Source organism: Sycon ciliatum, chromosome 7, assembly GCF_964019385.1.
Source record: "Sycon ciliatum chromosome 7, ocSycCili1.1, whole genome shotgun sequence".
NCBI lineage: Eukaryota > Metazoa > Porifera > Calcarea > Leucosolenida > Sycettidae > Sycon > Sycon ciliatum.
In genome coordinates, this window is record NC_088649.1 from 17,747,579 (window position 1) to 17,760,214 (window position 12,636).

The following is a 12,636-nucleotide window of genomic DNA, read 5'->3' on the forward strand; positions in this document are numbered from 1 at the left end:
TGACCCACGTACTGACGTTTTCTGGTTCACGACATACCGTGCATGGAGGCTCGACCACGTTCCGCCAGAAAGTGGGTGAAAATCAGAATGGAGTGTATTGTGCAAGCTGTGATGGTGCTCAGGTGAAGAGGTTTCGAAGCACGAAATCAAAATACTCTATGAGATTCGAAGCTTCGTCTTTCACCAAGTTAGGACCTTTCGCTTCTTGCCGCAGTTTTGTTTGTTCCATGTGGCTAAAGACAACATTGCGAACGTGGGTCCATTGCATGAACTTTACGTGTATCATCCACGGTCCGGTATCCGTTACGTGAGACTTAACCTTCCCTATTGTCTCCCTGACTCCCCGAGTTGAACTGCAAGCCTGCAAAACAAGTCAATCTACGTCGGATACTGAGTACCTGCAGTGCGGGGATTCGTCCACGGAAAGCTCGTTCTTGTCAGAAGTGCGGGGCGACTATGAACTGGAGATAGCATCCGTAGCTCTACGCAACGCTTCCAGAGTCTGCAGCTGGCAAGAATGCAATGGGTTATAATTGTAGCGGGCCGCAGTCTCTCGGAGGCAAGAACGCACAAGGGTCTCAGTGAACACACTGTAATTGGCAATTGAAATGTACTGGCAACGAAATTAACTGATTGGCAACTAAATTAACTAACTGGCTACTAAATTAACTGACTGGCTACTAAATTAACTGACTGGCTACTAAATGAACTAACTGGCAATAAAAGAATCGTGAGCAGCAGCTTTAATACAAAGGCAGACACCGTGCGCTAATGTACGGGGATACGCTAACGTATGGGAATACAGTACGGGGATATGCTAACGTACGGGAATACAGTAACATACGGGATATGCTAACGTACGGGGATACGCTATACGCTACATAATTATATATATTATTCGTAGGTCGTCCAGATGGCAGATTGGAACTAAATTGAGCAGGGTAACATGCATACAATAGATGCGTAGAACACCTTTTTGACAGTCGCTTCGTACCTCTGCAGATTCTACCAGTTCCGGTCAGGTCAGGGCTGGTTCATAACTTGCCCCAGCGGTGAATTGAAGACACCTGTTCCTCCACACTAGACATGATGGAGACTAGAGGTACGTTATTTTATTATGAAGGCCTTTCTTTCTCTCTGTCTCTGTCCTTGTCGCTCTCTCTCTCTCTCTCTCTCTCTCTCTCTCTCTCTCTCTCTCTCTCTCTCTCTCTCTCTCTCTCTCTCTCTCTCGCACACACACACTCTCACTCTCTCTCTTTCTCTCTCTCTCTCTCTCTCTCTCTCTCTCTCTCTCTCTCTCTCTCTCTCTCTCTCTCTCTCTCTCTCTCTCTCTCTCTCTCTCACACACACACTCTCACTCTCTTTCTCTCTCTCTCTCAATCTATCTATCTATCTATATCTCTCTCCCTCGATCTCTCTCTCGATCTCTCTCTCGATCTCTCTCTCTCTCTCTTATGTATGCATGAACAAGGCAAAAAACAAAATGGGTGGTGGGGCTTGTTATCACTGATGTTGCCACTAGTATTGCAAAGCAGAGGCCATCATCTTAGTGTTTCATGTGCATCATTTTTGCCCCTGGTCGCATGCGCCATTTTGTAAAACTTTCTGTACAACGTGTAGGGGCTCTGGGCTCGGCTTTGTATATTGATCGAATCGAAACATTTCCAAAATATGGGGAATTTCGATTTATGAAAAATTCCTTCCCGGTTGAACTCTATCAAATGTATTTAGTTTTGCTTTGGCGTTGCGTTATATGTTTACATAAACATAGAACGGCTCAGAGAAGGAAAGATGCATTCATCAAGCAGGTGTAATTTGACAAACATTGCTGTTCAAAATTTGAACAACTGTCTGAATTGTACCTGCTAAGAAAATTATATGTACGACTTCCTGGTACATTTAGAACTAAGCTGCCCTGCTCACAGTGCTCAGGGGTTCGCAGCTCAACTCCTAGTTTGTGTGTCAGACTTATACCTTTTAATCTCTCAGGCACAAGTGAATGGTGACCTTGTCTATCTCGCTACGTCATACAGCCACGTCATAGTTCAGTTGCCAACACTGTGCTAGTGGATGGGGGGGGGGGGGGCAACAGCACGCGCCACATACAAAAACGTGACGGTCTATCAGTGGGACCATGGTGCTGAGTGGGTACTAGTACTAGTAGTAGTTTGGACTTTTGCTGAGGTGTCGATTAGTGTCACTCAGATCGATCCAAGTCCGTGATTGCGCGGTGTGACGCGGTGGTAAGGACATAAGTGAGGGTTGATCGTGAACACTATCAGGAATGTGCAGCGCACACCTCAAAGATACAAATACCGTACTGGCAATATATGTTGCCGCGTAACGCGTAACGCAGGGGGGGGGGGGTGCGGCGTAACGCGCGACCAGGCTAGTGCGACAAATTTTCGTTGAGTTCGTAACGCGCGTCCGGCGGGGTGCGGCGATCTTTTCATTGCAAAAAAGGCTGAAAACTGTGAAAGCACGTGTACCGCGTGGTGAAAAGTTCAAAACTGGACGCAGCAGGAAGTCCTGCAATAGCAAAAAAAGGACTGCGGCAATATAGAAACCTGTGTAACGGCTCATGTGCGACTTTGCATGTAACGCCCTGCGTGCGGCAAACATGTGCCAATGTAACGCTTCATGGCCTCACTGCGGCAACATATATTGCCAGTACGGTACAGTAAAACCTGGTTTAAGCGACCAACAAGCAAAAGCGGTCGTTAAAGCCAGGTGGTCTTTAGAACCAGGTCCTACACTTGTCTGTGTAGAACTGTCGGTGCATGGAAAACGGTCGTTAAGAGTAGGTGGTCGCTAAACACAGAGGTCGCTTACACCAGGTTTTACTGTACCAGGATACCCACCATTATTATTAGTCTATGACTGTACAGTTGTGCAAGAAACTCTGAGCAAGTTACAGCCGTAACCCTTCGGTGCTCTGTTTGACTGTCCCCGGTATGTACATGTACAGTTTTACAGTCCATTTAAAAACTATAGACGCGTACCTAGGCAAAAACCGTTATGCCAGCATCTATACCGCATAAAATCTGTGATCACTTTGTGCATAAATTTTTCCAAATTGGGCGTCTGTTATCCAATCCTTTAGAAACTATAATGAGAGTAATTGTGGAGCGATCCTGAGCAATATTCCGAAAACTATTCTCAAAAAGTTCCAGCCAAATTTGAAATATTTCAAAAACCCTACGCGTCTATAGTTTTGAAATGCACTGTAGCTAGTGAAATCCCAACACAGTGATAATACTGTAAAAGCAGAAATTTTCGGTGGTGTTTTGTTTTCGGTAACTTCGGTGCCGACAATTTTTACCGAAATTAAAACACATCGAAAATGTCCGTACAACCTGTACGGTGTACATTTAGTACTAGTACACTTACCTGGAAAACGGGTTTTACCGAAAATTTCTCTCCACCGAACCGCCGATTTTGGAGAATACCGAAAGTATTACACCACCGAAAATATCTGCTTTTACAGTAATTATTGTTTGCATTGTGACCGAATAACGGAACAGTGTGTGTAGTGATAGGGCTGCACAGCGCCCAGCGATTATTTAAACACACCGTTGGATTTCTGTCACCAGCTACATGTATGTTTTTTAAATTTATTTGTTAGTGTTTATTTGAATTCGGATAGCTCAACAGTACAGAAGTACGTACAACTACAAAGAGTACCGAATAGAAGGCCCCGAGACCGGGAAACCAAAAGAAGAAAAAACAAAAAACAAAAACAGCAACATCAATTTATGTGTCATCAATCATCACATTATGTCTAGCAACAAAAATCAGAAGTACCAAGATTGCACGCTCAGCTAAGCTCGCTCCATCAATACATGAACTCATACTCGTAGATTACACCCAGTCGTGCGGCTGGCTGCTGTGCCTGCTGTGCTTGTACATGTACATGTACACGTAGCTGAATGTGCGACGTTTCACATCTTTTCAATTTTTATTACGAAATGTTCCACTTTCAGGACGACTTGGTTTCAGAATACAGGAAAACCTGGTTTAAGCGACCTCTCGTTTTAGAGACCACCTGATCTTAACGACCGTTGTTCCATGCACGGAGAGTTCTACATAGACGCTGTGGGACCTGGTTCTACAAACCACCTGGCTTTAACGACCGCTTTTCCTTGCACCGTGGGCTGGTCGCTTAAACCAGGTTTTACTGTCCTTCTTTCACGACGATATAGGAAACAAAAACAGGGCATATCTGGTCGGTGGGCGGGACAACGGGTTAATATTAACGACTCGATATCAGGACTGTCCCAGAACCATAGGGATGCTTGACAAATAAGAAAATGGACACACGTGAATTTTAGTAAAAACAAAAACAAAAAAACACTGTCCAATACAGCCCTGAAGAGTTAGATCTAGGTCACGCAAATCAGGTTCTATTTAAAATTATTCGTTTTACATGCTTGTGCGGCGCCTACTGCTTGAAGAATTGGAGTCGCTGCAAAGAGAAAACAGGTCGCAGGCTATCGGCTTGTATTTATGCGAGTTTGTCTACCAATCCTCAAACAGGTCGCAGGCTGTCGGCTTGTATTTATGCGAGTTTGTCTACCAATCCTCAAACAGGTCGCAGGCTGTCGGCTTGTATTTATGCGAGTTTGTCTACCAATCCTCTCCATACGCAGGATACTCGCCGTGCTTGTAATGCTTTATTTGTCTCTTTTTTATACAAAAGAGAAAGACCAAGAAACTACAAGTTACGCTATACTGTCCACTAACACCACCAGTTACTAAACAATCAGCTCATGCGATAACATTGCACGACACTGACCGACGGTCAACTAACAACCAACTGTCGTGCAATGTTATCGCATGAGCTGATTGTTTAGTAACTGGTGGTGTTAGTGGACAGTATAGCGTAACTTGTAGCTCCTTGGTCTTTCTCTTTTGTACGAAGTAGTGGTTGCGACTTCGGCGATGATTTGTAAGAAAGGGTTTGCTCCCCACACTGGAGCTCGCGCTATTCCGCCGACAAGTGTCAAGTAAAGTCGGTGGAATAGCGCGAGCTCCAGTGTGGGGAGCAAACCTTTTTTTTCTCTTTTGTATAACTTAAACCTTGGCTCTGCATGTGAGTACATTCCTTTTTCTTTTTTTGTTCATGAAGGTGAACGAAGAGCTCCAAGAGGACTCAGCTACACGATGCAGCTGGCGATAACGCTGGGTCTTGTACTGGCATTCGGCAGCAGAGGCGAGTCAGCGATGCCGTGTCTGCGAAGCAATGTCTACATTCTCGGAAAACAGTACTTCCAGTACAACTGCTCTTCTCGTGGGTACACATCCTTTCCAACTATTCCCCAGGGCGACAGAGAGCAAACAGCCTACTTGTAAGTAAAAAATTCCTTTTCTGTTTCTCAAAAGTTCACACAGCTACAAAGCCGCGTGATTCCACAGGCCTCAGTGGATTCACTGGAAGCGTGAGTTTGAAAGTGTGAAGAAAATGTTGACTTGTCGCCGCTGGGACCACGTTATGTGTGTGGATCTGCTTATTGTGCGTGTATAAGTGCATCTAGCAGTACAGACAGTAGAAGTAGTATTTATTATTTTACTACGGCAATCCCCACAGACTGTGAGTCTTTTTACAGGGTACCCTAGGTGCATCTGCACCTGCCTTTATGTTCCTGGCATACACTAATAACAATCATAATTTATTATGATTATGTAGGGCAGTGCGTTTGCGTTCGGCAGAACTCTCTGCCCTGTCAGTTTGAGCACTCTGGCAAGGTACGTTCGGTCCTGGTTTCAATCTGGCTTTGGAAATCTATTAATTTATTCATTGCTATCAGGTCGGCCTCATTTCCTCGGTGCTGCGCTCATGAGTCCACAAAGGATGAAACAGGTCTGTCCGCAGATTGAGCACTGTAATCAATATTATTGATTATTCCTTTCCTGTATGCAGGCACTTGGACAACAACCAGCTACGCATCAATGACAACCAAACATTCGCGCACTTCGCAGAGCTCCGTCATGTGTAAGTTATAAGTAGGTTTCTTCTGCTGCTCCAATGTTAACGCTCGATACCCGGACAGAGCTCTCTCAGGCAGAAGACTTATGATGGCTGAGTGGCTCTCTCTCTCTCTCTCTCTTCCTCTCTCTCTCTTTCTCTCTCTCTCTCTTCCTCTCTCTCTCTTTCTCTCTCTCTCTCTTCCTCTCTCTCTCTCTCTCTCTCTCTCTCCCTCTCGTTCTCTCCGTCTCTGTCTCTCTGTTTCCCCCTTCTCTCGGTGTCTCTGCCTGTGCATTTAGCTCTGGTGCTGTCTGTCTCTTTCTGTATTTCTCTATCTGTTTTTCTGTCTACCTCTTCTTCAAATGTTTCCTGTGTTCGCCCTGCAGAACTTTATCGAACAGTGTGATTCCACATTTACTTGACGGAACATTTGACACGTCACTCCAGATTACTAACCTGTAAGTGGTGCGTACATAAATGCAGTGGAACTGCTAGCATGGAAATAGTGTAACACAATTACATGCATTACACCAGTTCCCATCCCTACCTCCAACCACGTATGTACACAGTAAAACCTGGTTTAAGCGACCACCCCACGGTGCAAGCAAAAGCGGTCGTTAAAGCCAGGTGGTCTTTAGAACCAGGTCCCACAGTGTCTGTGTGGAACTATCCGTACATGGAAAAACGGTCGGTTAAGAGCAGGTGGTCTCTAAAACGAGAGGTCGCTTAAACCAGGTTTTAGTGTATTGGTGGTGGTGAGTGAGTGGGCAGTTTTGCTATACCTCTAATGCTCCCTCACTCGGTTTTACTCCATTTTTCCTGGAGTGTCTACTAGTTCATGCAGTCAACTTCGCTTATAACGACACTCGGTGCGGCGTCAAAAAGGTGTCTTTATTCGCGAAGTGTCGTTATACCCGAAGTCTCGTTATAACATGTATTACAGTGGGATGGGACTTTGCTCTGGGTATGGAAATTCTGTCGTTATTCGCGAATTGTCGTTATATCCGAAGTTGTTATTAACGAAGTTGACTGTACGTGTACATGTACTTTGGTCCATGCCACATTTGTTTGTTTTCGTCCTCTGATTGTCCTTTCTTCTGCCGCACAGCGATTTGTCGAGCTGTCAAATAGAAACTGTTGGGCCAAAAGTCTTCTCCAATCTGCCTAAGCTTGGCTCTTTGTAAGTATGATGTCCTTTCATGGAGTGTTAAAACAGCAAAGTCGTGTGTGTGAAGTATACAATTTAGTATTATCGGCTTTCTTCAGGAGTTATCGGAATATGCCAAAGAAGGAAGTCGCCCCTACTCAGTAGCTGTTTGTTTTGGTTCACGTAATTATTTATTTTGCGGGTTGGGTTTGTGAATAATAGTAACAAAATAGATTTTTTTAAGTGTCTGCACATGTTCTATTACATTATGGAAATATATTTTGATACTGCAACTTGGATGGAGAGCCGAGGCTTAATTCATAAGAAAGAAAAAAGGACCAAGGATTGTTTAGTATCTGTTTGGTAACTGGTGGTGTTGGAGGACATTGTAACGTAACGTGTAGTTCCTTGGTCCTTTTTCTTTCTTATACTGCAACTTCCCCCGTATTATGCGCAAACCCTGGCTGTTCTGAGCGCTGACACTCGCTCTCTGTGTAGATTGACTTGACAGTCAGCCGACGTGACGACGCTTACCGGACCACACGTACTCGAGGAAGCATTAGAAACACTGCGGATCTGACTGTGCATTGCCTGACTTGGCGATCGGTCACTAACTAACGGCATTCTTTGTCGAATAGTGGGCGAGTCTAATATGTAAACTGGCCTCCAGCATTTTCTACTTTGCTTTCACCATTTCCCCACTTCAGGTTATTGAATCAGAACAAAATCCGACTGCTACCGCCTAACACGTTTGCTGGACTACCCCCAGGAGCGTAAGTGATCAATTTTTTAGAACCGAGGCCGGTTTCCTTGTCATAACTTTTAAAGGTTCTTCGCCCATATTCTATGTCTTTTTAAAAGGTCCGGGCGGTCGAAGGTTTTCGTTTACGCGTGGGTGGGCTTGTGGAGTTGTAGCTCATGAAATTTTGTTACTGAATGAACATTTAGAATGCTCAGTCACCTCTGGGCGCCGAAGACTGGAATCAAGATTTTGTTGGGAGTTCGTTTTACCTGCAGAGAGAGCCGTTAGGTGGGTGGGGGTTGAAAAGCACACTAACCTTTCCTTTATACGTTAAAAAAAACCCTCGATCATCACTGAAGGCCCATGGTAGCCGCATCAGCGGGTCCTCTGTATTCGCCAAGACCAGCATCGCTTGATTTAGAACTTGTACACCTTTTGTAACGAACAATTTCTGTTCTTGTTTGTCCAGGACAATAGCACTCCGAGGCAATCCGCTCATAGACGACTTCCGGCTCTGCAGAGCGCTCACCAGCAAATCCACGCCGTATCGTTACACACTTTCTCCAGACCTTAACCAGAGGTTTGGGGGCTCTCCCTTATCTTCTGTTATTGGTGAGTGGATAGAAGATGCAGTACGAAGTCCGGCATAAACCCCACTACCGTTTGTAACAACAGCAGCATACCGGCTACAGTAGACGATGTGTTTGTGTAGGGTCCAGCGGATTTTGCCGGCAGAAAAATTGGCAGAATTCGGTACTTTTTCTGGCAAGTTTCATGCATGTTTGGTGTGTGGATAAAGAATTGGAGCAGAATTCGAGGAATTGCCCGCCATAAGGTTTGTATGGTTCTACCAATTTCACTGCTTTTCGAGCAGAATCTGCCACCTTTTCGAGCAGAATCCGCCGGTCCCTAGTTTTGTAGGTATAATATCTGAACGATACTGCTTTGGAACATGACGGCCCCTAAATCTTCAAATAATATAATTATAGAAAAGAGAGGACCATAAGTTTACAAGTTATCCGTTTTGTCCAATACTACAGATTAATAAGTAGGATACGGTTGAGTCAAAATGTGCAACAATTAGCACTTAGCACAAAACTGACCGATATGCTACTGACATTCTCTGTTAGATAAAACGGATAACTTCTAAACTTATGGTCCGCTCTTTTTATTTTTTATTTCTGTTTTTATTTTTTAATCCTTGGCTCTCCATCCGAGTTAAATACCGGTATATAGAAATTATCGTTTACTGGAATTTAACAAACAGCCATGTCCCCAGTACGAGTTTTCACGTCGCATGTGTTTATTCTTCACAAATAATTATACGCATCGAAACACACACAGGCAAACACACACACACACACACACACAGACAAACATCCACACTGCTCCGTGCTTCATGCTCCGGAATACGTCATCCATATGCGTAGATGACACGTACGGCTGGGTAACTGGTTTGCTTATGCCAGTACCTCAGCCCTGCTTGTACATAAAAAAAGATTTCACGGTTCGCATGAGACTCGGCTGGAAACCGAGTTTTCCTGCACCCATAGGAACGCCACCACCCTTCAAGGATCAAGGCGCAGATGCAGCTCCTAAAGCGGTGGGAGGTGAGTAGATCAGCTCACAGGAAAGTGGTCAAAGACCGAAAATCCCTTTCACTGCATCCATGTTCTCATCGTGCTAGGCCACGAGTTCCCAATTAACTATGGGTCGCAGCACGGCTGTAAAAACCTTTCCGCTTCCAAGCAGGACTTGAACCTGGTACCCTCTGTTTCTCAATCATGGTCTTAGACCATCCCACTATGCCTGCCTGCATGTAATACCTCTCCTATGTAACTGCCTGTTCGCCCAGTTAATACGGTATGCAATCGACCATGCAACACCTGGAGACCGGATTATCTGAAAGTCTGCCCTGATGCGTTCTGCAAAGGAACTGTGGCCAACCACCAGTGCTTTACGATGGATCTCAGTAAGTAGTACAGTGCCATGTACGTGTTATTGTTAACAACCCAATCTCTGTAAGCAATGAAGGGACTGGACAGGCGAAGAGTTTGTAAAAAGAACGAAGGAAGCAGAGCTAGGCAGTGTCACATTACAATGTAAATGGAGAAAGAAAATGAAAAGAATGTGTTGCTCAATGAGCAAAAGAATAAGTTGAGATGGTGATAAGGTGATAAGCTAAAAAATAAAAATAAAAAGCTGCTGTCTTGAACTTATGGATGTTCTTTAGGTGGAATGGGTGGGGAATGATAGAGGCAAGCAGCTGGTTACAAATGAGGATGACGGAGTGGGGAAAGGCTCGGCTCACATTGTTCCAGGAATTTGTAGGAAGAACATTCTGTAACTGATGGGGATGCGCGGTGGATAGTCGTACAGCCTGGCGGGTGAGGCGTGTGGTGCTGAGCTGGTGTGTCGGGGGTTGAGCTATTCTCGAGAGAAGAGCGGGAGCATTATCGCAAAAGAGACAGAGAGAGACAGAGAGTGAGAGAGTGAGAGAGTGAGAGAGTGAGAGAGTGAGAGATTGAGAGACAGAGACAGAGACAGAGAGTGAGCGAGTGAGCGAGTGAGCGAGTGAGCGAGTGAGCGAGTGAGCGAGTGAGCGAGTGAGCGAGTGAGATAGTGAGATAGTGAGATAGTGAGCGAGTGAGCGAGTGAGCGAGTGAGAGAGAGTGAGAGAGAGAGAGAGAGAGAGAGAGTGAGAGAGAGAGAGAGAGAGAGAGAGAGAGAGAGAGTGAGAGAGAGAGAGAGAGAGAGAGAGAGAGGGCGAGAGATTGGTCATGGTCGTCAAGGTGCAGTTCGTAAGTTCGGTGTTGCCTGATGCTCGCGAGAGCATGAAACTTGAAGTAGCAGCAAACAAGCCTTGATTGTCCTTGTTATTCTGCGTATTACGCTCTGCTTCCGCGGTGTTGAGCACTGTCAGCACACTGGGTACATCCTCCAGTACGTTCTGTAAGGGAAAATTTTCAGTTTATAATCATCTTATAGCTAATACTGAGTGTTGCAGTTGCAGATTGTTGATTCTTGTTTCACTCTTTTTTTGCAGTGGTAACCACATGGTTATTATTATTATTATCTTTATTTGAGGGATGACCCAGAGGCAGGTAGCCTGTCGAGGGGTTCTCCACTTGTGCGATATTGAATAGGTAGCATAACAGGGGGGGGGGGGATAGAATAATGGCCGGACACATGGAATGAGACAATAAAACTTCAAAGGAAAGTGTTATGTGCAATGACTGCTGAGGTGTAGGAATGTGGCATACTCGTGTGTATATAGACATGGTCTGCAGCTGAAAGTCCCGCTCAAATAATGTCTGGTCTGACCGCCAATTGACCATCCAAGAACCACGGAGTATTTGATGGTTGCGCTCCGTGCGTGACCACACTTGTTTTCCTGCATTCCCGCAACAGCATCATTTCAGGGTCCTTCCGTGTACTGAAATCATTCTTCTTTGTGATGTGACACAAGACGTTCTTTTTAAAAACGGTTTACTTTGTTGTGTGCTTCACCTGCTTTGCGATCAAGGTTCGTACCTTTGGGATCACTGCCACGAGACTAATAACGTACTTAGGATGGCCAGCAGTAAGGAGAAAACGTTCTGGCAAGCCAAGGCCGTGTGTGACACGCTAGGCCTCACGACCTCAATGGTCACGCCATATGATTTCAAACACGGTTGTGTACAGCGGCTGCTTGCCAAGGTCCGTCAGCAGTACAGTCTTGACTACACGCCCGTCGTGTGGTTGGGACAATCTTATAACTATCAAGGCAACATCAGTTATTTTGCCAGCAACAGAAACACTTACTGGCCGGCAACGCGCAAACTATATTATATGTGCAAAGCCTCTCTTGAGTGAGTGTTACAGGCCATGTTTTCTATCCTGGCAATCTTTTTGCTGTTTCATCCTCTTTCATATTTTTTCCTTTTCTTTTGGACTAAAAAAGCCACATCTTACGCCTGATCATGGGGTGGTGGCGTCCCAGGGCAGCGGAAAGGTGGTTATTGACCAGGGAGTTGTACGACTCCTTGTCCTTGACCTGCCCGGTACGCGAACCCGTCAATTTTTTTTACTAAATTCCTTTTTGTTTGTCTCACTACATAGTTCTAGCGTTGCAATTAGTTCCTCACCCCTGTTGCACTTAGCTCTCACTTTACTTCTATTGTCTCACCTTCCCTCATTCTATTTTTAGCACTTTGTTTTGTTCTCGTAACACATTATTGAATGTATATAAATATTATTGATTTGGCATGGTTATTCTTCAGTCACGGCTTTCCACTGATGATTGTGACAAGAAAATCGATTTTGGTAAACCTTCATGACTTTGTTGTAGTGTGGCGATGACAGCAGAATTTGTTCTCTTTATAGCTATTATATTATTATTGTTATTATTATTATTATTTATTCTTCTTTTACTAGGGAATTCCCAACAGGCGTCAGCGCCTTTTACAGGAAACCCTAGGTATGATTTGATGGATGAGCGAAATTCAGCTGGTGAACTAGACATGCGGCAAGCCGGTGGAAGTGTATTCCACCTGGCAGCGCCCAAATAAGAAATTGCACGAAAGCCATATCGGGTGTTAGCGGGGGCAGAACAAGAGCAGCAGAGACTTGGCCACGGATGGTGGCTGCAGTGCGAGCATCATGGGCGCGCAAGGTAAAGCGGTCTCGCAGAAGAGGACTAGCAAGTCCATTCAGGCAGCGGTAAACAAAAACATAGGTTTTGAAGTTGAGGCGTTTCTCAAGGGCGTGCAAGTTTGTATGACTGTATAGAAGAGTGGTGGG

General features: G+C 45.0%; 1 protein-coding gene across 1 annotated transcript; it reads left to right on the plus strand.

Moving 5' to 3' along the window:
- Positions 1-945: 945 nt before the first annotated feature.
- On the plus strand, positions 946-12,164 carry LOC135820573 (SLIT and NTRK-like protein 6). Its single transcript, XM_065333640.1, has 9 exons — positions 946-1,102; positions 5,129-5,348; positions 5,921-5,992; positions 6,352-6,423; positions 7,074-7,145; positions 7,820-7,885; positions 8,324-8,466; positions 9,710-9,826; positions 11,381-12,164. Exons 1-9 carry the CDS (start codon positions 1,087-1,089, stop codon positions 11,707-11,709), a joined length of 1,107 nt encoding a protein of 368 aa, XP_065189712.1. The 5' UTR covers positions 946-1,086; the 3' UTR covers positions 11,710-12,164.
- Positions 12,165-12,636: the final 472 nt, after the last annotated feature.